At 34.2% G+C, this 25,747-nt stretch overlaps 1 protein-coding gene and 1 pseudogene across 1 annotated transcript in view; both read left to right on the top strand.

The window, feature by feature from the left end:
* The window catches only part of TBCD (tubulin folding cofactor D), a 430,774-nt gene that overhangs the window by 257,411 nt on the left and 147,616 nt on the right, over window positions 1-25,747 (top strand). The window contains 1 exon segment of the mRNA XM_051995656.1: window positions 2,876-2,949. Coding sequence (XP_051851616.1) covers window positions 2,876-2,949 — 74 coding nt within the window.
* LOC127560785 (phosphoglycerate kinase 1-like) lies at window positions 21,498-24,551 on the top strand (annotated as a pseudogene).

Genomic DNA, 25,747 nt, shown 5'->3' with positions numbered 1-25,747 from the left:
GCCTTTTGACACAATCAGCTCAAAGCCAAGGCAATTACATGAACATCAGTTAAAACAAAAACATTCCCTTCATAAATCTGGGGTTTTCAGAAATACAGATTACATTAGCAGGAAGAAAGGATACACCTAGAATACACTAATAGAATACAGAATGAGAGAATTTGTCTCTTTTGTAGAGCCTCTATGTCTTTCTCACACTGTTCCTTTTAGGCCCAGCTCTCTTGTGGAAATGCTACTCCACTAGCTTCCCTAGACCTATTCCTTTCTGTAGTTAAACTGCCTGATGCAAGACACTCTTGCCAAAGGACAAGGGAAAAGAAATTCCCTCTCTCCTTTGCTCCACTGCCTTAGAGGCATAGGAGCAAAAGTGAAGCATAAGTCCTCAATAACTATCTTTTCTTAATAGATAACTTTCCTCTCAAATGCCAGAGACCATAGTATTGGTTCCCTCTAGAGATGGCTAGCTTATTTTTAAAATTAAAATATTTGCTGAAGGGATGTGACTAAGTCCTCTCAGCCAGTCATTTCCACGTTTCATATATGTGGTCAGTCGCTTTCATCCAATGGCCAAAGATTTATGGTCCTCTTAAGTTGATTAAGAAACTCCTTCCCAAAAGGAGAAAAGAAATGTTAAATACATTTTTATACTAGTCAAAGTCTGAAAGTGGCATGCCTGAGCCACTTTAGGTTTAAACCTCTTTACAAATTAAGAATGGAATATTCCAAGTTTTTCACATTTTGTAATCTTTAAGTAGGTCACTCAGGTTATCATTAAATGCCTAAAAAAAAATGAAAGTTTGAAATAGGCTTTACCACTTATCCTTGCATACAATTCCTGTAATTAATTTGTGATAACATCAAGGTGTCTATAAAGGTACAAGCTAACATTCTTCATATTTCATACAAGTAACTTGTCAGCACAGTAATGTTGATTGTGGGTACCTAATAGCATATTATTCATTTTATGAAAGACAAGCATATATATATATAAAATCAAACTACAGTTATCATGCTATATATAATTACATATAAGAAAATTATACATAGTAGGTAAACATTGGTCAAGCACAGAATTGCATATGTATAACTTTACAAACTAGTCTACATTTCACTGAAGTATAATGACATATGTCAGTATATATATCAGTATTGCATTCACATTAATAATGCATCGTTTTTATGACATGATTAAATGTATACTCTTCACTTAGTTTCATCTGGCTACAAGCATAGTCACCCATCTATAGGTAGTGCTCTTCTCACTAAGCCTTTGTGGTTCTATCTTTTTCATAGATTGCACTGAAATTTTCCTCAAATAATTTTTATAGAAATACTACAATAAGCACATTGAAAAATAAATTATTCACAATCAGAAAAGAAAAGAAACTAAATTACTAATTTTATTAATGGATCTCTACATTACTAACACTTTGAAGGAGAATTCTAAACAAGAACCTCTTTAGAAAGCCTCTTAAAATTCAGGGGGCATTCTAGACATATCTGAGATGTTCGAACTTCTATACTATACTAATACTATAGTATTCCCCTAGTGCCTCTTTTCTCCCCCCTCCCATCTTAATTGGATTTGATAATTAAAGTCAAGTTGGTTTACTTTTATCAAAATAAACTCAAAGCAAAGGTGTTTATTAGAATGAACAATAGTAACAAAACATTCCTTCCTTAAGTCTGTGGGTCAGATCTTCTGTATCACTGGGAAAATTGAACACACACATAATTTATATTAATAGAGAGAAACACACATCTCCAAAATAATTCATATTCCAGGATCCCAAAAAGCTTTTTTCTCTTTTCATAAGTTTTTCACATTGTTCGTTTGTCAGCATCTTGCCAGCTGCCTCCCTAGTCTGTGTCTTTCCTTTCCTCCTTTTTCAAGCCTGCTTTTTTTCTTGGTTAGTGATCTCCTTGCTGAATAGTAGAAATAGAGAGAAAAACTACTTTTATTCCTTATTTACTATACTCTTCAAGAAAAAGAGGGTAAAATATACCTATAAATATGGTAAAAAATAAAAAGCTTTGTTCCTTTTAGAATAGCTTGATTTTTTTTTCTTTTCCCTGGTCCTTTGGCAAGTTTAATTACAGAAAGGAACAGGTCTAGGGAAGCCAGTGGAGTAGCATTTCCACAACAGTTTTTCTAAACTGTCATCTCTCATTGTCTCAACTAATTTTACAGTTATCAGGCTTATATTGATCCAAGAGATATAACTGATTCTCTCAATCAATCAGTATTTATTTCTTTCATGTCCTCAGTTGGCTTAATCTACTGTCCAAGGCCCTATAATTCATTCAGGTTTATTAAGGAGTTTCTTAACACCTCTCCTAGGAAAAAGCATTTTGAAAATGGATATTCCCTGTCCAATTAGTGAATTACATTTGCAAGCCAGAATGAGCCAATCTAAATTTTATACTATTTGTTTGTGTCTATAAATAGACCAGATGGATAACCATTCAAGGTCTGACAAAAGGCAAAGTTTGAAATAGTTTTTGCTTTACTCTCTTACACAAAGAATTTAAAGAGAAATAAAAGATACTTCCCACTTTGTATATACACATATATTTACATATGCATATATGAGATGAGAGATTACAAATTTTGGGGGGGATGGGGAAATCACAATTCAATATTACTTAAAACAGTTCAGTTTTTATTTAATAGAACACTGCCTCTTTCTATGATTTTCCCATTTTAGTTTTTTTTTTAATCTTAGTCATCTTAATTAATTAAAGTTAATAATTCTCATATCTATAGATTTCTCTGTACATGCATTTCATTTCTATTCTCTCCTTACTTTTTTTGTTAAATAAATCTAGCTTGCTTTTAAAAGAGCATAAAAATAATTTTCCTGCATTTTTTCAGGGTTATTCGAGGGCTATCAACAAAGGCATTACATAATCTTACCCCACAAGCACCAGAATACATTACTACCACTGGTAAGTATCAATCACTGTTTTATATACCTGACACTGCCTCAAAATCATACCCCCATTTTTCCTATAAGACTGATAAATAGCAACTGTAATTATATTTATGTGATATGAAGGCATAGTTAACTCTTCAGAAATCCTGGTTTTCTCTTTGATCTATTGCTGGTAAGTGTATAAAGGAAAATATATCAGCTTTATGTACAAGACTGACTCTAGTTTAAATTATTGTAGAATTTAACCAAAAAAGTGTCAGAAATTCAACCCTTTTAGGTCAATAGCTTTTTGCTCAATAAATGAAAATGTATTGATTAAGTGCATGCTTATATGCTAGCCATTGGGGGTACAAATTAAAAATCAAAAGAAGCATTCAGTAACAACAAAGTTGGGAAGACCCAAGGATTCTCTTATATAATGAGAGATCAGATGGCTCAAAAGTCTGGAAAGTATAGTGATAGGGAAGTTGTCTAGTCCTAGTGTTCCTTATGTTACAGCAGCAAACTCCCTACATATGAGGTACAGAAGGAGCCTGGGCTCATGACTTGGGAAGGGGAATTAATGGTAGTGTTCAGGTGAATTATAGTCTCTGGATCCGTATGGGGATGCAGGAGGAGGTCACAGTACCACTTAGGTGTACCCTGAAGGTAATATTTGTAAATAAAGCATTTAGCAATGCCTGTCAATAAATAAATGTTTGTTACCCACTTATTAAAAACAAAACAAAACAAACAAACAAAAAACTTAGGAAATTCCATGGTTTGCTGAATAGAGTGCTGGGCCTGGAATTATTCAGGAAGACTTATTTTTCTTAAATTCAAATCTGGCCTCAAACACTAGCTTTGTGACCTTGGGCAAGTCACTTAATTCTTTTTTTTTCAATTTCCTCTTCTGTAAAATTAGCTGGAGAAGGGAATGATGAACTACTTCATTAATTTTGCCAAGAAAACTCCAAATGGGATCATGAAAAGATGGATAGGCCTGAAAAACAACTGAACAAACAGAAATCCAGATCATGTGATCAATACCTCTTCCCTCCTTGTGACTTCTCAGACCTCTTCAAAATGAAAATTATGTATAAAAAATATATGTAGTGTCAACTATTTCTGTGATCAAAGAACAGAAGAGAACTAATCCTTAATGTGCTAATTCAGTACCTTTTCAGTCATTTGTTACCACATTCTGGCAGGATTGTACAAGCTGACTCACAGACTCACAATAGAACTCAGTTCTACCAATTCTCCTATTCCTTTCTCCCTTCTTGTACCCTAGGAAACTAAAAGGCAAAAATTTGCTCTTGGTGGAACTGCATTATGGCATGTAACAATAATTAGAGAAAGAATTAAGGATAAAAGCAAACTGGAGCAGGATGTCAGCATATGTGGTATTTGAGGTTGCTTGTGGGAAAGACGACTGGCATCCTTGAGGGAGAGATCAAAGTTAGTGAAGCTTGAACTGCATAATATGGAAGGAAGCCCATCCTCTGGGATAACCCCCTTTTGGGGGAATGAATCATAAATTGATTAAGTGGTAAACTTGAAGTGAAACCAAGATCTCAGGGTGAAGAAGATTTAGTAAAGGGTCTTGATCATAAGTAAATAAACCAGCAGGGAAGATGTTGTTAACACAATTAAATATGTCTTTTTAAAAAAATTTTTATTTAATAATTACTTTATATTGACAGAATCCATGCCAGGGTAATTTTTTTACAACATTATCCCTTGCACTCGTTTCTGTTCCGATTTTTCCCCTCCCTCCCTCCACCCCCTCCCCTAGATGGCAAGCAGTCCTATATATGTTGGATATGTTGCAGTATATCCTAGATACAATATGTTTGCAAAACCGAACAGTTTTCTTGTTGCACAGGGAGAATTGGATTCAGAAGGTATAAATAACTCGGGAAGAAAAACAAAAATGCAGATAGTTCACATTCGTTTCCCATTCCACATTCGAAGTGTATAATGATCTCCTGGTTCTGCTCATTTCACTTAGCATCAGTTCATGTAAGTCTCGCCAGTCCTCTCTGTATTCATCCTGCTGGTCATTTCTTACAGAACAATAATTTTCCATAACATTCATATACCACAATTTACCCAGCCATTCTCCAATTGATGGGCATCCGTTCATTTTCCAGTTTCTAGCCACTACAAATAGGGCTGCTACAAACATTTTGGCACATACAGGTCCCTTTCCCTTCTTCACAATTAAATATGTCTTCCAGATCAGCTAAACTAATCTAGATATCTATGAATAAATATCATAAGACAAAGGAAAATAAATGTATACTTGATGAGATAGAAGGAAAACACAGAAATATAGCATAATATTCTTGTCTGGTTTAAGGGAGAGATAAATGTGAAAGCAGAATTTGTGGTCTCTAAAGTTGACGTAATTGTCAGAATAGAAAACCTTAAATCCCAGTAGCAAATGAAATTCAAATAACACAAGAGTATTTTATACTCACCAGAAAATGCAGGATAAAATGAAAAAAAAAAAATCTTCTGAAGAGTAGAGAAGCTCAAGATTAAATTCAAGGAGATCTACTTTAGACTGTGAACTCTTTCAATACAGGATCTGTCTTTTGCTCCCCTAATCCCTTTTGTATTCCCCAGTATTTAATACATAGTATGCACTTAATAAATGTTTATTGACTATCTGCCCTGCTGGGCAAATCTGAGCCTAATCATGAATGAAAAATTATGGACATTCCCCCAAAACTCTAGGAAAACAAAAAATAAAAACACAACTGATTTTTAGTGTTCTTGTATAGAAAAACCAGACCCTGACAGAAAGCTCAGAAACAGAAATACAAGAAAGGTAAACACATGCAGTTATCTGGGAAGACACGTAAATAATAAGTTATTCTCAGAAGAAAAAAGGAAAAAAAAATCTTAGAAAAGAACGAAAAATATATAGAGTAAACAATAACAGAAAAAACACCGAGATATCTTTCTTAAAGTACACAGAGACAAGAGTGAGAGCAGTGGTCAAAAAGAAGTGATGATCAAGAAACAGAGTTGAAACATCATAAATCTCTTACCACCTTACTTATAGGTAAATCACCTAAAATGCAGAATTAGTGGGTAGAGGAGTGGAATAAGAAAAAAGGGAAATGTGTGCTATGCTATAATCAAATAAAATGTTTACATTGAGGAGAAAATAACTCATTTATTTCTCCAGAAGTATAGAGCTTACAGGTGAATGGTGTGAAGGCAAAAATGGGGCTGGAATTAATTTGTTTTACTGGTAAAAAGGTATCCTAGTGAAGGCCATTCCCATAGGAGAAGAGAGATGTTTTATAAATGGAAATTGGGACCTAGGGGCAGCTAGGTGGCACAGTGGATAGAGCACCAGCCCTGAAGTCTAGAGGACTTGAGTTCAGATCTGGCCTCAGACACTTTCTAGGTGTGTGACTCTGGGCAAGTCACTTAACTCCAATTGCCTCAGAAAAAAAAAAAGAAAGAAAAAAGAAATTGGGACCTGACAGTAACTATAATTTTCAGGTATTAGTGCTTAGTGAAACCTCTTTTCCTGCCTGAGGAGAATAGAAATCATTGCTTCTACTTCTAGAGTCTACTGTCATACAGAAGAATGGGAAGGAATGGACTAAAATAGATCAAATAAAAGGGAAAAGTGACATACTGGATATGAAAACAAAACTCCACAATCTTTTGCTTAGAAGAAACACACTTAAAAAATTAAGAAAGACACAACACAGAACAAAAATGTGAAACTGGAACAAAATTTACTATGTGTTGGTGAATCTATAAAGAAGGCATTTCAGTCACATTGTCAAATAAAATAAAAATATTCACAACATAAAAAAGGATAAATAAGGAAACTTATGATAAGGAAACCATAAACTACAAACCAACATCAATATTAAATTTATGTTCTCCAAATGCCTTAACAAATAAATTAATGAAGTAAAAACTAAGTGAATTATGGTTTATCTAATTAGGTAGGAGATTATAACAGGCCTCTCTCAGTTTTGGATAAATCTAAGAAAAGTATTGATGAATAAAAGTGAAAAACATAAAATTAAACACATTACTGGAGAAACTAGTAAAAAGATTTGTAGGATCTTCGAAATGGGACTGTTAAAGAATATGAACATTTCACAATACTATATGGAACCTTTAAATATTGTGAAATATTGCAAACAGATATAAAAGAGAACACACCCTTTGTCTAAGATAAAAATTCTAATCAGTTCAAGGAGCACATGCAAAATACACAAATGAAAAATGGATAATTAACAATGAAATTCTAAATTAATGAATGAATCAAAAAAGAAATTGTAAGAATTCTATCAATCTTTTAAAGAACAGTTAGTATGAACATTACACAAATTATTCTCAAAAATTGAGGAAATACTCTACCAAACAAATATGATCTTCAATTATAAACTGAAGAAAGATGCAGGACAGATCAGTATCATTAATGAATATTGATTCAAAAAATTTAAATAACATTGTCAGATAGACTGTGATTAATTATTTAAAAATCATTCATCTTCACTGAGTTGGGTTCATCCCAAAATATAGGGATAGTGCAACATTAGAAAAGCAATGTAATTGATCATATTAAGAACAAAAGATTATCTTAAGAGATTCAGATAAATTGTTCACCCTGGTGAAAAACAATTCATGTTTTTAAAAAAAACAAACAAACCAAAAAAAACCTCCCAAAGTTTAGGCCCAGAAAGACTTTTGTTAAATAATTAAAAATATACATCTCTGAAAAAGAAAAGCAAGCATGGGCATATACCAATTATTATATACCAGAAATTTTCCTAATAAGAGTAAAACAAGGATTTTTTTTTTTTACTCCATCCATAATTATTTCTTTAGCTCTAGAAGAAAGAAATTAAAGACATAGAAGTAAAGCACAATAGAAATTACCTCTTTTTGCAGAATGAAATACGATACTTCATTTAGAAAATTCTAAGAAATGTGTGACATTGCTATGTGAAATAATAGTTTCTGCAAAACCACAATAAATCCTCAAAATCAGCAACATTTGGATAGAATAATAATAGAATCAAGAGACAAAGAACAGAAGGGAAGTTCCATTACAATAAAAAAAAATGTAAGATATTTGGAGATCAAAGTACTTCTAATTTAAATTCATATATAAAGTATTCTATAAACATAGAGCAGTGGAAGTAGCTAGAGGAATAATATTTGCTCATAGCCCATATTGTCATTTGACAGGTTGGCAAATAGACAATATTTCCAAATTTATTTAGTTTTGATACTATGTCAAAGAGCTAATCAATACAATACTTCATGGAACCTGATTAAGTAATCACAAAATTCATTTGGAAAAATAAGTATGTCAATAGAAATAATGAAAAGTCTAAATGAAAGGTAAGTAAGAGTATCAAACCTCAGCCTCTTTTCCTAAAGTAGCAACAGTTTTCCAAATCATCTATTATTACTTAAAAAATAAGAGAGCTAGTTCTGTGATTAAAAAGGTGACATGCTGGAATAAAAAACAATGGAATTCAATAACCCAGTGATAGATCAATTCTACATTATGTATTTTTACATAAAATATTCAGGAATTAACTCCTTTGATAATTGCAAGAAAGACTGAAAAGGTATCTGGCAAAAATTAGGCATAGACCAAGACCAATATGCTATATTCCCAAATATATTTTAGATAGGTATGTGATTATTCTATTAAAGTTCATATCATAAAAAATATTAGGAGAGAAGCAGATTACATATGTTTCTTAGTAATAGGTAGAAGATATGTTCTTGATCAAAAAAGGAATAAGGGCATTTGTAAAAAATAAAATAGATAACTTTGATAACAAGAAACTGAAAACTTGCTGTACCACAAAATTAATGCATCTAGGATAAGAAGAAAAATGACTGAGTAGCATCAGATTGCTCTGACAGTTTTATAGCCAAGATAAATCAACAGTCAGTAGATATGTATAACTCACTACTTACTTAAATATATACACATGTATGTATGTACATATATATGTGTGTGTATACACACCCACACAACACACACACACACATATATATATATATATACTTATCCATTCATATACTTATCTACACATGCTTATATACACATATTATAAAACTAAAAGCTATTCCTCAATAGATAAGTGACCAAAGAACATGACAAACACTTCTCAAAAGGATAATTTTAAACAATTAAAAACCATATGGACTAATATTCCCCATTATCATTCAGATAGTACAAATCAAAACAATCTTGATTTAAAATGATGGAAATAATCATTGTTGGAATGCTTCTTGAAATATTGGCACATTACCATATTGTTAGTAGATCATTTTGAAAAGGAAATCAGAATAAGGCAAATAAAGTGACTAAAACTTTTTGATCCAAAGATGCTACTACTAGCTTATGTCCAAAAGAGGTCATTGATGAGAAAGTTCCCATAAAAACCAAAATAATCATATCAGCATTTTTTTTGATAGCAAGAAATTTGAAACAAATTAGATACATCAAGTGAGAAGTGATTTAAAAAATATATACTTGAATTCAATAAAATATTATTGTGCTAAAATTAATGATAAATATGAGGAATACAGAGAATTACAAAAGGCTTTATGTAAACTTGTTCAATGATATGAGATTCAAGAAAATTATGAATGTAATATTAATTTAAAAAACAAAAGAAAATCAAAACTAAATGCTGCAAGATTATAAAAAATTATTATGCCTTGAAGGAAGAGATAATAAATAAAGAAAAACATAAGCCTAGTTCTTAAATCTTTAAATGTTAATAGAATAAACAATTCAGTAAAATGAATATGACAAGAATAGATAAGAAAACAAAACTCCTTAATTAATAGTTTATAAGAAATGTTTTAAATAAACACAATCGAAATATGAGATAGTGGGACAAATTTTACTACATACTAGGTAAATACATCTAAGTGGGAAGTGCTGTCAGAAAAATATAGTATGAGAAAAAAATTGTCAGAAGAGTTAAACAAGGAAATAATATTATACTTGAAAGAACTATATCAGTGAACCAATAACAACAACAAAATCCTGTAGTGTAGAGGGCTGAAACTCTGAAAAGGTGTACTTGAATCAGACAGCAGTGCACTTAAGGCTAATTACCCATTCGATGTGAGATAATGGCTCTATAAAGCATATACTTAGATGATTTGGTAGTGTGATGGCTCTACTCACAATTGGCCCTTGCTGAATGTGTGGTGGTGAGGTAATCGGAGGGAAGGATTGGAGGGCTGAGAGAGAGAGGTCAGGGTCACTTGGCTGCAGGATGAGGAGGAGAGAGGCTGGAGACTCTGGACTCCAGAATCCAGAATACATCTTTGGCAAGCCATGTGGCAGCTTGCCTGCCTCCTTCATTTCTCTCCCTAAAGATCAAGGTCTTTGGTTGATCCAGACTCTGACTAATCCTGAGCCCTTCCAGAGAGTTAGCCTGGACATTATACTGTAGCGTTTTAAAACAAAGAAAAAATAATTTGCCAGCAGTGACACAATAATAGTATAAGACTTTAAAATTTAGGAATGAATTAATAGATGCTTAATTTAGAAATGAAAGATAACATTTTTTAAATGGGAACATTAAGGAATATAACTATTTTTTATCACCATGTGCTATCAATAAAAAATAGAATTTATAATTAAATCCAGAGTAATAATGCATATTACATAAAAACACAGAAATATTGAGAGCATATAATTTTAATAAATTATCTATAAGGGAAGTATGAGAAAAAAAATTTCCCTGAAATCTAGCTTCTTCAAATATGGATTGTGACCCCATATAGGGTATTATAACTGAATGTGTGTATGTGTGTATGTGGGGGGTGTCATGAAATTATGATTTCTTATCAGATTAATATTATTGTTATATTTTTATTATAGGTATGCTTTTCATACCTATTTCATATACCTACATATCTAGTCTCATGTAAAAATTTCCCAGACAAAAAGGGGTTACAAGTGTTACAAGTTTGCCCAGTCTTCGTTGATATGTAACAAGGACATTTTGAATAATAATTGAGTCAAAGAAAAAACAACATAAAAACAGTAAGTATGGAAAAGACAGTGATAATGATATAACAAAATATTTGAGCTGTAGCTAAAGCATCCTTAGAGCAAAAGGACAAAATAAACACCTAAGAGAAAATGTTGAACATTCAATGAAAAATCCTTTAAAAATGCTTTAAAGACCAAAAAAGAAGAACATGATATAGTACCTTTCACATACTAAATTGAATGCATAAAGCATTTACTAAGCCCTTACTATGTACAGTGAGAAGATAATATTTATGAAAAATTTCAACTGCACGTTAGATTTTTTTAAAATCCATAGTCTTTAGGTTATGATGGTAAAACATGTCAATACCTCTTTTTTCATTGAGATTTCCACTGGTAGTCAAATGGCTACTTGTCTGGCACATATAATCTCCCACCTTTTTTCAGAGTTTTTTTTTTTTTTTTCCTCTTCAGAGTTCCTTATCACTTTAGCTAGACTTCCTAGCTTATCTTATGTCTGGCAGTTGGTTAACAGTAAATAAGGAAGAGGAAGAAAACAGGCATTTCTATGTTCCAAGTCATGTGCTAGCTTTTATAAATAATGCATTTGATACTCACAGCAATCTTGGGAGGTAGGTGCTATTATTATTCTCATTTTACATTTCAGAAAACTGAATCAGATAGAGGTTAAGTGACCTTCCCAGGGTCTCGCATATAGGAAATATCTGAGGCTTCAGCTAAACTCAGGTCTGTCTTTCTAACTCCAGACCTAGGGCCTTTTCCCTTGAGCTACCTCAGTACTTCCTTGTGAAAATTGGTAGTTTAGGGCAGCATCTGAGCAAGAATGGTTACTGATGGTCATGAAGAAACAATACCTCTCTTCTCAATAATGGCTTTGTGGGTGGGGCAGGAGAAAGTCTAGTGGTTTGGGTATGGGGACAAAGTAGGCATGAGAGGAATATTGTTATTCCCCAGGACTCATATTTCTGGGGTATTTACATCAGGGTTTGAGATGAGATGATAGTCCAGGTAGTAGCAATGTTGTCTTCTGTCTCTTCCTTGATGCTTTAGCTAGTTTGTAAATAATTAACAAAATAAGGAATAGAAGATAAAAAAGGTAAATTATACAGCTTTTATTATATAAATTTGAAAAGCCTTTGCATATACAAAATGTTTAAAAGGATAAAAAGGGAGGCATTCACCTTGGAAAAATCTTTATATCTAATCCCTTCAATGGAGTCAGTATCCATGATATATAAGCAACTAAGAGAAATATATGAGACCAATATCTATTTCCCAATTTATATTTGGTCAGAGAATAAGAATAATAATTCCCCAAAGAAGAATTGCAACTATTTGGGGGAGAGGTTTTAATGTTTTATTTATTTAATATTTTTTTCCCATTTACACTCAAAACAAAATTTTTTTTACATTTGTTTTTAAATTTTTTTTGGTTCAAAGTTCTCTCCTTTATCCCCATCCACAAATAAGAAACCATATGTGAAGTTATGCAAAACATTTCCATAAAAGTCAAGTTGTGAAAGAAAACATACATCTCCCATCCTAGTGAAAATAAAAACCCTCAAGAAAAATTAAGTTAAAAAAGAGAGAGAGAGATTATATAGAGAAAGAAAGAATGCCTCAATCTGGATTCACTCACAATCAGTTCTTTTTCTGGGTATGAATGGCATTTTTCATCATAAGTCCTTCAGAGTAGTCAGATGATTATGCTGCTGAGAATAACAAAGTTATTTACAGTTAGTCATCCCAGCACATTGCTATTGCTTTTGTATACTTCATATACTTTTGTATATTTTTCACTTTGTTTGAGTTCATGGAAGACTTTTTAGGTTGATTTTTTGGTTTTGGTTTTGGTTTTTTTTCCTGAGAGCATCTTGTTCATCATTTCCCATAGAACAACAATATTCCATCACAAACACATATCACAGTTTATTAAGCCATTCCCCAATTGATAGGTATTCACTTAATTTCCTTTTATTTATTTTTTTTTTTTGCCCTGAGAAGAGAGCTACTATGAATATTTTTTGTACCTCTAAATTATTTTCCTTGTTTTTTGAATCTCTTGGTATTCATGCCTTGTAATCATATTGTTAGGTTAAAGATATGCATGATATGATTGTGAAGAAATGAGGGGCAGGATTATTTCAGAAAAACCTAATACGAGTTATTTGAACTCATTCAAAGTAAAGTATATTGAACCAGAAAGACATTGTGCATAGAAAAATCAATATTGCAAGATGATCAACTCTGAATGACAGCTATTCTATCATACAATAATCCAAGAAGATTCCAAAGGACTTATGATGAAAAATGCTAGCTATCTTCTGAAAAAGAATTAATGGAGTGTGAATACAGATTGAAACATAACTTTTTCACTTTGTTTTTCTTGCTTTTTTACAATATGGATAATATGGAAATATGTTTTGCATTAAATATATATGTGATTACTTTAACACACTTTAACATTTGGATGTATTGGATTACCTGCCATCTAGAGGAGGGGATGGGGGGAAGGAAGGGAAAAGTTGGAACAGAAGGTTTTGCAAGGGTCAATGTTGAAAAATTGTCCATGCATATATGTCTTATAAATAAAAAGCTATAATCAAAAATAAAAAATAAATAAATATATGCATGAATTTATAGCCCTTTGGACACAGATTATATCTTTAGATCATTTATCAATTGGGATATTGCTCTTACTTTTTGTACATTTGATTCAGTTCCTTCTATGTTTGAGAAATGAGACCTTATCAGAGAAAATTGCTTCAAAAATTTTTTTACAATTACTGTTGTTGGACTTCCGGTTAAGATGGCGGAGAGGAGGCTCACAGTTGCATAAGCTCCACGCTTTCTCTCACTATCCACTTCATTACAAGCCTCTGAATCAATGCTTGACTGAAAAAAACCCACAAATAGTTACCAAGAGAAGCCATCCTTGAGATCCGCCAAGAAAGGTCTGTCTTTACTGGAGGGCTGGGGCGGTTTTAGATCGGGCGCAGGCTGAGGGCAGCGGCAGTGAGAGCACGGGAGCAGAGCTGAGAGGGGGTGGGGAGTGATCGCAGCCGTCTCTGCGGGGAGAGCTTCGCTACAGGTTTGGAACCTGCAGCAAGTCAACAGCCCAGCAGAGAAGCTAAAAACACCGGGGCTGAAGAATACAACTGCAAACAGCTGGAGTCTCTCAGGACCTGGCCGCCCCCCCCTTCCCCCCCCCAGTGACTCAGCACGCTTTGGGATCTCAGAGCGCAGGCGCAGCACAGTCCTGCTAGTGCCTCACTGCTGCCCCCTGCAGTCTGTAGAGGAAGCTCGATAACACACCCAGCCCCCCCCCAAAGAAAGACTCCAGTTTTTTCTGTTTTTCTTTGGTAGTTTGTCTCTGATTAATAGACAGAATGAGCAAGAAGCTGAAGAGGACTTTAACCCTTGACAGCTTCTATACAGATAGAGAGCAGACTCTAAATCCTGAGGAGACTAAAAACAGGCAGTCCCCAGGTGATTCCCCAAAGGAGGAGATCGTCTGTTCCTCAGCACAGATGAACCTCATAGAAGTGATTAAAAAGGCTCTCACAAGGGAGCTAGAAGAAAAATGGGGAAAGCAGAGTGAGGCTTGGCAAAAGGAGAGGGAGGCTTGGGAAAAGGAGAGGGAGGCTTGGCAAAAGAGCCTGGAGAAAGTTAAAGAGAGAGTGGATAAAGAAGTAAAATCCTTGAAAAATAGGATTAGTGAACTGGAAACAGAAAACAGCTCTCTAAAAAACAAAATTGGCGAAATGGAAAAAAATTCCACAGAACAAAAGAACTCAATTGGACAATTAGAAAAAGATTTTAAAAAAGTGAGTGAAGAGAATACTTCACTGAAAATCAAAATTGAACAAGTGGAATTGAATGACTCGAGGAGACAAGAAGAATCAGTCAAGCAAATCCAAAAATATCAAACAATGGAGAAAAATGTGAAATACCTTCTGGGGAAGACAACAGACCTGGAAAACAGATCCAGGAGAGACAATCTGAGAATCATTGGACTCCCAGAAAAACATGATGAAAAAAAGAGCCTGGACACTGTCTTCCAGGAAATTATCAAAGAGAACTGCCCAGAAGTCATAGGAACAGAGGAAAAAATAAACATTGAAAGGATTCATCGATCACCCACTAAAAAGGGATCCTAAAATCAAAACACCAAGGAATATAGTGGCCAAATGCCAGAACCCTCAGGTGAAAGAAAAAATGTTGCAAGCGGCTAGAAAAACCCAATTCAAGTATCAAGGAGCCACAATAAGGATCACCCAGGATCTGGCAGCATCCACATTAAAAGATCGAAGGGCCTGGAATATGATATTCCGAAAGGCTAAGGAACTTGGTATGCAACCAAAAATAACTTACCCAGCGAGAATGAGCATCTTTTTCCAGGGAAGAAGATGGACATTCAACGAAGTAAGCGAATTTCATCTATTTCTGATGAAAAAACCAGAACTTAACAAAAAGTTTGATCTACAAATATAGAACTCAAGAGAAATCTAAAAAGGTAAAGATTAATCTTGGGAACTATATTTTGACTATATAGATGTATAAAGAATACATGTATACCTTGTTCTAGAAATTGATGTGGAAAGGACATTGTACCAGAAAAAGGGTAAAGTGGGGGTAGTACATCTCATGAAGAGGCATAGGAAACCTATTATATCTGAGAGAAAGAATGGAGGGGGATGAATATAGTGGGTATCTTACTGCCTTCAGAATTGGCTTTAAGTGAAAAATCTTAAGACATATTCAATCTATGGTGAAACTTCTCCCATCTCATTGAAAAGTGAGAAGGGAAAAGTGGAAAGGGAAGGAATAAGCTAAGCGGAAGGGAATACGGGAACTGGGAGGGAAAGGGGTAAGATAGGGGGAGGAACTCTAAGGCGGGGGGAGGGACACTAAAAAGGGAGGGCTGTGAGAAGCAAGGGGTGCTCACAAGCTTAATACTTGGAAGGGGGGGAAAGGGGAAAGAAGGGAGGAAAGCATAAACCGGGGTTAACAAGATGGCAAGTAATACAGAATTGGTCATTCTAACCATAAACGTGAACGGGGTAAACTCCCCCATAAAGAGGAAGCGGTTAGCAGAATGGATTAAAAGCCAGAATCCTACAATATGTTGTTTACAGGAAACACACCTGAAGCGGGGAGATACATGCAGGTTAAAGGTAAAAGGTTGGAGCAAAATCTACTATGCTTCAGGTGAAGTCAAAAAAGCAGGGGTAGCCATCCTGATCTCAGATCAAGCTAAAGCAAAAATTGACCTAATTAAAAGAGATAAGGAAGGACACTATATCTTGCTAAAGGGTAGCATGGATAATGAAGCACTATCTATATTAAACATATATGCACCAAGTGGGGTAGCATCTAAATTCTTAAAAGAGAAACTAAGAGAGCTGCAAGAAGAAATAGACAGTAAAACTATAATAGTGGGAGATCTTAACCTTGCACTCTCAGAATTAGATAAATCAAACCAGAAAATAAATAAGAAAGAAGTCAAAGAGGTAAACAGAATACTAGAAAAGCTAGATATGATAGATCTCTGGAGAAAATGTAATGGAGACAGAAAGGAATACACTTTCTTTTCAGCAGTTCATGGAACCTATACAAAAATTGACCATATATTAGGACATAAAAACCTCAAACTCAAATGTAGTAAGGCAGAAATAGTAAATGCATCCTTTTCAGACCACGATGCAATGAAAATTACATTCAACAAAAAAGCAGGGGGAAGTAGACCAAAAAATAATTGGAAACTAAATAATCTCATACTAAAGAATGATTGGGTAAAACAGCAAATCATAGACATAATTAATAACTTCACCCAAGAAAACGATAATAATGAGACATCATACCAAAATGTATGGGATGCAGCCAAAGCGGTAATAAGGGGAAATTTCATATCTCTAGAGGCCTATTTGTATAAAATAGAGAAAGAGAAGGTCAATGAATTGGGTTTGCAATTAAAAATGCTAGAAAAGGAACAAATTAAAAACCCCCAGTCAAACACTAAACTTGAAATTCTAAAAGTAAAAGGTGAGATCAATAAAATTGAAAGTAAAAAAACTATTGAATTGATTAATAAAACTAAGAGTTGGTTCTATGAAAAAACCAACAAAATAGACAAACCCTTAGTAAATCTGATTAAAAAAAGGAAAGAGGAAAATCAAATTGTTAGTCTTAAAAATGAAAAGGGAGAACTCACCACTAACGAAGAGGAAATTAGAGCAATAATTAGGAGTTACTTTGCCCAACTTTATGCCAATAAATTCGACAACTTAAATGAAATAGAAAAATACCTCCAAAAATACAGCTTGCCCAAACTAACAGAGGAAGAAGTAAATATCCTAAACAGTCCCATCTCAGAAAAAGAAATAGAACAAACTATCAATCAACTCCCTAAGAAAAAATCCCCAGGACCAGATGGATTTACATGTGAATTCTACCAAACATTTAAAGAACAATTAACTCCAATGTTATATAAACTATTTGAAAAAATAGGGATTGAAGGAGTCCTACCAAACTCCTTTTATGACACAGATATGGTACTGATACCTAAACCAGGTAGGCTGAAAACAGAGAAAGAAAATTATAGACCAATCTCCCTAATGAATATTGATGCTAAAATCTTAAATAAAATGTTAGCAAAAAGATTACAGAAAATTGTCACCAGGATAATACACTATGACCAAGTAGGATTTATACCAGGAATGCAGGGCTGGTTCAATATTAGGAAAACTATTAGCATAATTGACTATATCAATAACCAAACAAACAAAAACCACATGATCATCTCAATAGATGCAGAAAAAGCATTTGATAAAATCCAACATCCATTCCTAATAAAAACACTTGAGAGCATAGGAATAAATGGACTTTTCCTTAAAATAGTCAGGAGCATATATTTAAAACCATCAGTAAGCATCATATGCAATGGGGAAAAACTGGAACCTTTCCCAGTAAGATCTGGAGTGAAGCAAGGTTGCCCACTATCACCATTATTATTTAATATCGTATTAGAAACACTAGCCTCGGCAATAAGAGTCGAGAAAGATATAAAAGGAATTAGAGTAGGCAATGAGGAAACCAAACTATCACTCTTTGCAGATGATATGATGGTATACCTAGAGAACCCCAGAGATTCTACCAAAAAGCTATTGGAAATAATTCATAATTTTAGCAAAGTAGCTGGCTACAAAATAAATCCCCATAAATCCTCAGCATTTTTATACATCACCAACAAAACCCAACAGCAAGAGATACAAAGAGAAATTCCATTCAGAATAACTGTTGATACCATAAAATATTTGGGAATCTATCTACCAAAGGAAAGTCAGGAATTATATGAGCAAAATTATAAAAAAGTCTCCACACAAATAAAGTCAGACTTAAATAATTGGAAAAATATTAAGTGCTCTTGGATCGGCCGAGCGAACATAATAAAGATGACAATACTCCCTAAACTAATCTATTTATTTAGTGCTATACCAATCAGACTTCCAAGAAAATATTTTATTGATCTAGAAAAAATAACAACAAAATTCATATGGAACAATAAAAAGTCGAGAATCTCAAGGGAATTAATGAAAAAAAAATCAAATGAAGGTGGCCTAGCTGTACCTGATCTAAAATTATATTATAAAGCAGCAGTCACCAAAACCATTTGGTATTGGCTAAGAAATAGATTAGTGGATCAGTGGAAAAGGCTAGGCTCACAAGACAGAATAGTCAACTATAGCAATCTAGTGTTTGACAAACCCAAAGCCCCTAACTTCTGGGAAAAGAATTCATTATTTGATAAAAACTGCTGGGATAATTGGAAATTAGTATGGCAGAAATTAGGCATGGACCCACACTTAACACCATATACCAAGATAAGATCAAAATGGGTCTATGACCTAGGCATAAAGAACGAGATTATAAATAAATTAGAGGAACATAGAATAGTTTATCTCTCAGACTTGTGGAGGAGAAAGAAATTTGTGACCAAAGATGAACTAGAGACCATTACTGATCACAGAATAGAAAATTTCGATTACATCAAATTAAAAAGCCTTTGTACAAATAAAACTAATGCAAACAAGATTAGAAGGGAAGCAACAAACTGGGAAAACATTTTCACAGTTAAAGGTTCTGATAAAGGCCTCATTTCCAAAATATATAGAGAACTGACTCAAATTTATAAGAAATCAAGCCATTCTCCAATTGATAAATGGTCAAAGGATATGAACAGACAATTTTCAGAGGATGAGATTGAAACTATTACCACTCATATGAAAGAGTGTTCCAAATCATTATTGATCAGAGAAATGCAAATTAAGACAACTCTGAGATACCACTACACACCTGTCAGATTGGCTAAGATGACAGGAAAAAATAATGATGAATGTTGGAGGGGATGCGGGAAAACTGGGACACTAATGCATTGTTGGTGGAGTTGTGAACGAATCCAACCATTCTGGAGAGCAATCTGGAATTATGCCCAAAAATTATCAAATTGTGCATACCCTTTGATCCAGCAGTGTTTCTATTGGGCTTATATCCCAAAGAAATACTAAAGAAGGGAAAGGGACCTGTATGTGCCAAAATGTTTGTAGCAGCCCTGTTTGTAGTGGCTAGAAACTGGAAAATGAATGGATGCCCATCAATTGGAGAATGGCTGGGTAAATTGTGGTATATGAATGTTATGGAATATTATTGTTCTGTAAGAAATGACCAGCAGGATGAATACAGAGAGGCTTGGAGAGACCTACATGAACTGATGCTAAGTGAAATGAGCAGAACCAGGAGATCATTATACACTTCGACAACGATATTGTATGAGGACATATTTTGATGGAAGTGGATTTCTTTGACAAAGAGACCTGAGTTTCAATTGATAAATGACGGACAAAAGCAGCTACACCCAAAGAAAGAACACTGGGAAACGAATGTGAACTATCTGCATTTTTGTTTTTCTTCCCGGATTATTTATACCTTCTGAATCCAATTCTCCCTACGCAACAAGAGAACTGTTCGGTTCTGCAAACATATATTGTATCTAGGATATACTGCAACATATCCAACATATAAAGGACTGCTTGCCATCTAGGGGAGGGGGTGGAGGGAGGGAGGGGAAAAAAAAATCGGAACAGAAATGAGTGTAAATATAATGTAATTATTAAATAAAAAAATTAAAAAAAAAACAATTACTGTTGTTAACTGTAAGAATTGCAACTATTAATCAGAATGCTTCATGTTATTGATATAGCAATGCAAATCTAAACCACTTTTAGGTTAAAACGCCACACCCAGAAAATTGACAAAAGTGATAAAAGTTGGAATTAATCAGTGGAAAAATTGGTGAAAATAATCTGTTGCTAGAGCTGTTAATTGTTTCAGAAAGCAACATAAAATTGATTACGAAAAAAGTGAATAAATGAACCATTTGGCCCATAGATTTCATTGCTATGCACATACCTTAAAGAACTAAATAAGTAAAAATTGCTCCCATATCTACCAAAATATTTAGCAGTAATTTTTAAAGGAGGCAAAAGAAGTAAACATTAAATATGTGTTCATTTTTGTGGTAATTATGGTACATAAATGTAATTGGATATTATTTTGCTCTAAGAAATGGCAAACATCCAATCCAGTAAACATTTAGTAAGTGCATATTATGTGCCAGGCACATTGTGTTAAGTTCTGGGGATATGGTTAAAAAGAAAGACAATCCTTGCCCTTAAAGAGCTTATAGTTTAATAGCAGGAGACAACATAAAAAAAGGAGATAGGAAAGTGATGGTAGGAAGCATGGAAAGCATGGGGGCATCTTCTTCCGTAGAGTTTAAACTAAGCAGAACAGCATATGTAAAGTGGAGTCAGTTGAAAATCCAGTTTTTGCCCTCCATGAAGAAGGGTTTGGGGGAGATTTGGGGACTCTACTCTCAAGTTCTCCAGTCAGAGGACAGAATGCTGAAAGAAGTGGTGACAATCAAGGTTTGAGTTAGTGGCAAGTTGATGAGTTTTAAAATGATTAAATCACTTCAAAAGTAACTCCTTGAAACCCTTCCCAATTCCTCTCCAAACAACTTGAAAACTACCTTAGAATTAGAACAGGGAAGTAGCTTACCAACAAAACAGGAAAAGTCTGTCTTGCTGGGATCCAAGTGGAGTGAGGTCTAAGAGGTGTAACAGCCAGCTTAACAGCAATATCAACAAAGGGACTTCCAACAAAATTTCAAGTTCACCAGTGAGTGCTCTCCTGCAAGCCAACAGTTCCCAACACCATCCAGCAGTCTAAAAAGCACAGGGAGAAAAAACATTCAACAGCATGGAAAGAGATATACAGAAATTCACTGAAGAAATTAATTCCCTAAAAAGTAGAATTGGCCAAATGGAAAAGAAAGTACAAGAGCTCACTGAAGAAAATAATTCCTTAAAAATTAGAATTGGGGCAATAGGCACTGATCCCAGTATGCAGAGCAGTCCCTAACTCAGGCAACTCAGGTTTCAGTTGAAGTCACAGATGAGTCACAGCCTCAGATGCTCTGTGATCTCCTCACTGCCAACATTTCTCTTTCCAGCAAACTGACTTTGGACAAGGTAGATCTGGGGAAAAGGTCTTCATGAGGATGAATTTTAATGTTTTTATGAAGAACAAAAAGATGACTAAGAACTAGAGAATCAAGGCTGGTCTTCCTTAGCATCATTTACTGCTTTGATAATGATGACAAGTTCATTATTCTGATGAAGTCTCTTAAGCAGGGCTCATGGCTGTCGAGCTCCAATCCTTGCTGGGCAAAGATGTTCTGTTCCTGAAAGGATGTGTGGGTCTAGAAGTAGAGAAAGCTTGTGCTAACCTATCTAATAGTACGATCATTTTGTTGGAGAATCTTCACTTCCTTCACTTGAAGGAGAAGACAGAAATGCTTCTGGGAATGAGATCAATGCTGAGTCAACTGGCTAAGAAGTCTTCCAAAGCATTCCTCTCCAAGTTGAGGGATATCTATGTCAGTGATGTTCATCATATGCACAGTTTCATGGTGGTTGTGAATCTGTCCCAGAAGGCATTTTGGTTTCCTCATGAAGAAGGAACTGATTTATTTTGTCAAGGTCCTAAAGAGCCCAGAGAGGCCTTTCCTGGCTATTTTGGGCGGAGTTAAAGTTTATGGTAAAATCTAGTTGATCAGCAATATGCTAGATAAAGTTAATGAGATGATCAATGAGATGATTGTTAGTGGGATAGGTTTTACCTTCTTCAAGGTGCTCAGTAACATGGAGATCAAAACTTTTTTTTTTTTTTTTTTTTGATAAGAAAACGCCAAGATTGTCAAAGAGAACTTTCAAGCATTCCTAATTAAAAGACCAGATGAATTTTTTTTAAATTGATCTCCAAATACAAGTCTCAAGGAAAACAAATAAAGATAAAAAAGAAACAAGAAAGAGAAAACAAAAAAGATTTCAAAAAGATTAAACTCTTTATATTTGTATTTGACAAGGTAGTATTTGTAATTCTTAAGAACTTCATTAATATAAGGGCAATTAGGAGTATATGTGGACAGAATGTGACTTTGATGAATGATTTTCCCAAAGAAGAAAATAAAGAGGTGAGAAAGAAGTTTGTACTGGAAGGAGGAGAAAAAATAGAATGGGGTAATTTGTCTCACATAAAAGAGTCATGAAAGAGTTATTATAATGGAGGAAAAGATGGAGGAGTTGCAACAAAGCTTAAATCTTAGTCTCATTAATATATATTTTAACCAAAGAAGGAGGTAAAAAGGGATGGGAATAATACAGGGAATGGGACTGATAAAAGAAGGGATTAGGGGAAGTGGTGATCAAAAGTAAAACACTTGTGAGGAGGGATAGGATGGGGAAAGAAAAGAGAGAGCAAGGAAGAGAAAAGGGAGAGGGAAGTGAAGAAGAAGAGGAGGAAGAGAGAGGGAAAGGCAAAAAATAGCTTGGAGGAAAGAGATCTTAGAGAAGGGACAGGGACCTCTATGTGCAAGAATATTTGTGGCAGCCCTCTTTGTCATGGCCAGAAACTGGAAACTGAGTGAATGCCTATCAATTGGAGAATGGCTGAATAAATTGTGGTATATGAATGTTATGGAGTAGTATTATTCTATAAGAAATGACTAGCAGGATAATTTCAGAAAGGCCTGAAGAGACTTAGATGAACTGATGCTGAGTGAGATGAGCAGGACCAAGAGAGCATTATATACTTCAACAACAATACTATATGATGATCAAATCTGATGGACGTGGTCTTCTTCAACAATGAGATGAACCAGATCAGTTCCAATAGAGCAGTAATGAATTGAACCAGCTACACCCAGCGAAAGAGCTCTGGGAAATGAGTGTGAACCACTACAAATCCCCAATCCCTCTATTTTTGTCCTCTGACATTTTTGATTTCCTTCACAGGTTAATTGTACATTATTTCCAAGTCCAATTCTTCTTGTGCAGCAAAACAACTGAATGGACATATATACATATATTGTATTTAACATATACTTTAACATATTTAACATGTATTGGTCTACTTGCCATCTGGGGGAGGGGATGAGGGGAAGGAGGGGAAAAATTGGAACAAAAGGTTTTGCAAATGTCAATGCTGAAAAATTACCCATGCATATATCTTGTAAATAAAAAGCTATAATTTTTAAAAATTAGCATGGAGGGAAATAGTGAATGCAGTGAACTCACCCATAAAAGGGAAATGGATAGCAGAATGAATTAAAAACCAGAATCCTATGATAATGTTGTTCACAAGAAATATATTTGAAGCAGAGAGACACATAGAATAAAGGTTAAGAGTTAAAGCAGAATCTACTATGCTTCAGCTAAAACAAAGCCAGCAGGAGTAATAATCATGATCTTAAATAAAGCAAAAGCAAAAATAAATCTAATTAAAAGAGATAAGGAAGAAACTATATTGCTGAATGGTACAGTGAAGGACTATCAATACTAAACATACAGATACCAAATGTTATAGCATTTAAATTTTTGAAGAAGTTGAAAGAGTTACAAGAAGAAATAGAGAATAAACCTATATTGGTGGGGCATTTTAACTTTTCCTTCTCAGAACTAGATAAATATAAGCAAAAAATGAATAAGAAAGAAGTTAAGGAAATAAATAAAATTCTGGAAAATTAGATATGGTTGATTTGTATGGAAATAGAAAGGAACATACTTTTCTCTCCAGATTTATGACACCCATGCAAAAACTGAACAATTATTAAGACATACAAACCTTATAACCAAATGCAGAAAAGTGGAAATAGTAAATGCATTCTTTTCAGGACATAATGCAATAAAAATTACATTCAATAATAGGCAATGAAAAGATAGATTAAAATTAATTAGAAATTATCTAATCCTAAAAAATAAGTGGTTCAAAGAATATATCATTTAAAATTTGATAATTTTATTAAAGACAATGACAATGAAATACCATATCAAAATATATGGGATACAACCAAAGTGTTACTTAGGGGAAATTTTGTTTCTTTAATACATCAATATTTTTTTTACATCAATAAAATAGAAAAAAGAAAAAAAATCAATGAATTGGTCATGAAACTTAAAAAACAACAACAACAACAACAACAACACTGTGTGGGGGACAGGTCGGGTGCAAGACCTCCTTCCTTAGTAACTAATCAGAGACATCATCAGGTAAGAAGAAAAAGCATTTATTTAATCCCTGCAGGGAGAGGCCCAGATGCACCTGGGAGCCATCCCAACTCTTGCCATGTGCTCCTGAACCTGGTCAACTTCCGGCTTGTCCAGGGTTTAAAAGCAAAATATTCAAGCCTTCATTGGATAGACTGAAAGGATGTAACCATCCTTGACCAATGGTCACCAATGATGATTGCCTCCCACAGGTCATGTCACTTCCTGTAACTTCCTGTATCCCAGTTTCAAAGTTCATTCCTCCAGAGATCAAATGACCTCCCCAAGGTCCCAGTTCTGGAAACAGGGATCATGGGACAATACTGAGAAATATTTCATCCAATCAGTCCCATTCAACACCAAACCCAGAAAAAGAGCAAGTTAAAAATCCCTAAACACCAAATTGGAAATCCTGCCAATCAAAGGAGAGATTAATGAAATTAAAGTAAGTAAACCATTGGATTAAGAAATAAAACCAAGATGTGTTTTTATGGAAAATGGCTCAGAATGAGAATAAATATCAAATATTTCTATTCTGGGAGAAAATCTGAATTTGTCTCTACCACACTCCAAATTAATTCTTTTGGGAAGTAAAACTGGGTTATCTTTTGCCTCAATTTTTATCTAACCTTTAATCACTGAGTGGCTGTTTCCTCAGACAAATTGAAACCTGAGAAAAACCTTTACTTAAAATGCCAAAGTCCCTCATTGCCTCTGGGGCCTTTGTCAGTTGTCTTGACCAATAGTTTGTCCTTGGATTCCAGTGACTGTAGGGGAAAGAATGAGGCTGATGATTTTGCACAGCTCTGCCTCACTTAAATCCAATTCATTTGCAAGTCAAGACATCATCTTCCTGTTTCCTTTGGTCTCTTTGAGAAAGAAGGATGAATAATAATCGTGATTAGGTCAGCTCTATTGCTGATGTCAGTGTTTGTAAGTAAAAATTTCACACACAGGTAAAGTAATGTTGATAGTTGTATTGTTAAGAGCAGTTGAAATATATAATACAATAGAAATGCTATTCCTAAAATTTCCTTTTTGTTAGTTGAAAGAAAATATTTTTGACTAATAATGCACTTGTTATAAATTCATGTATCTCAGGGCAGTAATCCTAA

Source organism: Antechinus flavipes, chromosome 4, assembly GCF_016432865.1.
Source record: "Antechinus flavipes isolate AdamAnt ecotype Samford, QLD, Australia chromosome 4, AdamAnt_v2, whole genome shotgun sequence".
Classification (NCBI taxonomy): Eukaryota; Metazoa; Chordata; class Mammalia; order Dasyuromorphia; family Dasyuridae; genus Antechinus; species Antechinus flavipes.
This window is presented reverse-complemented; position numbering and strand designations above follow the sequence as displayed.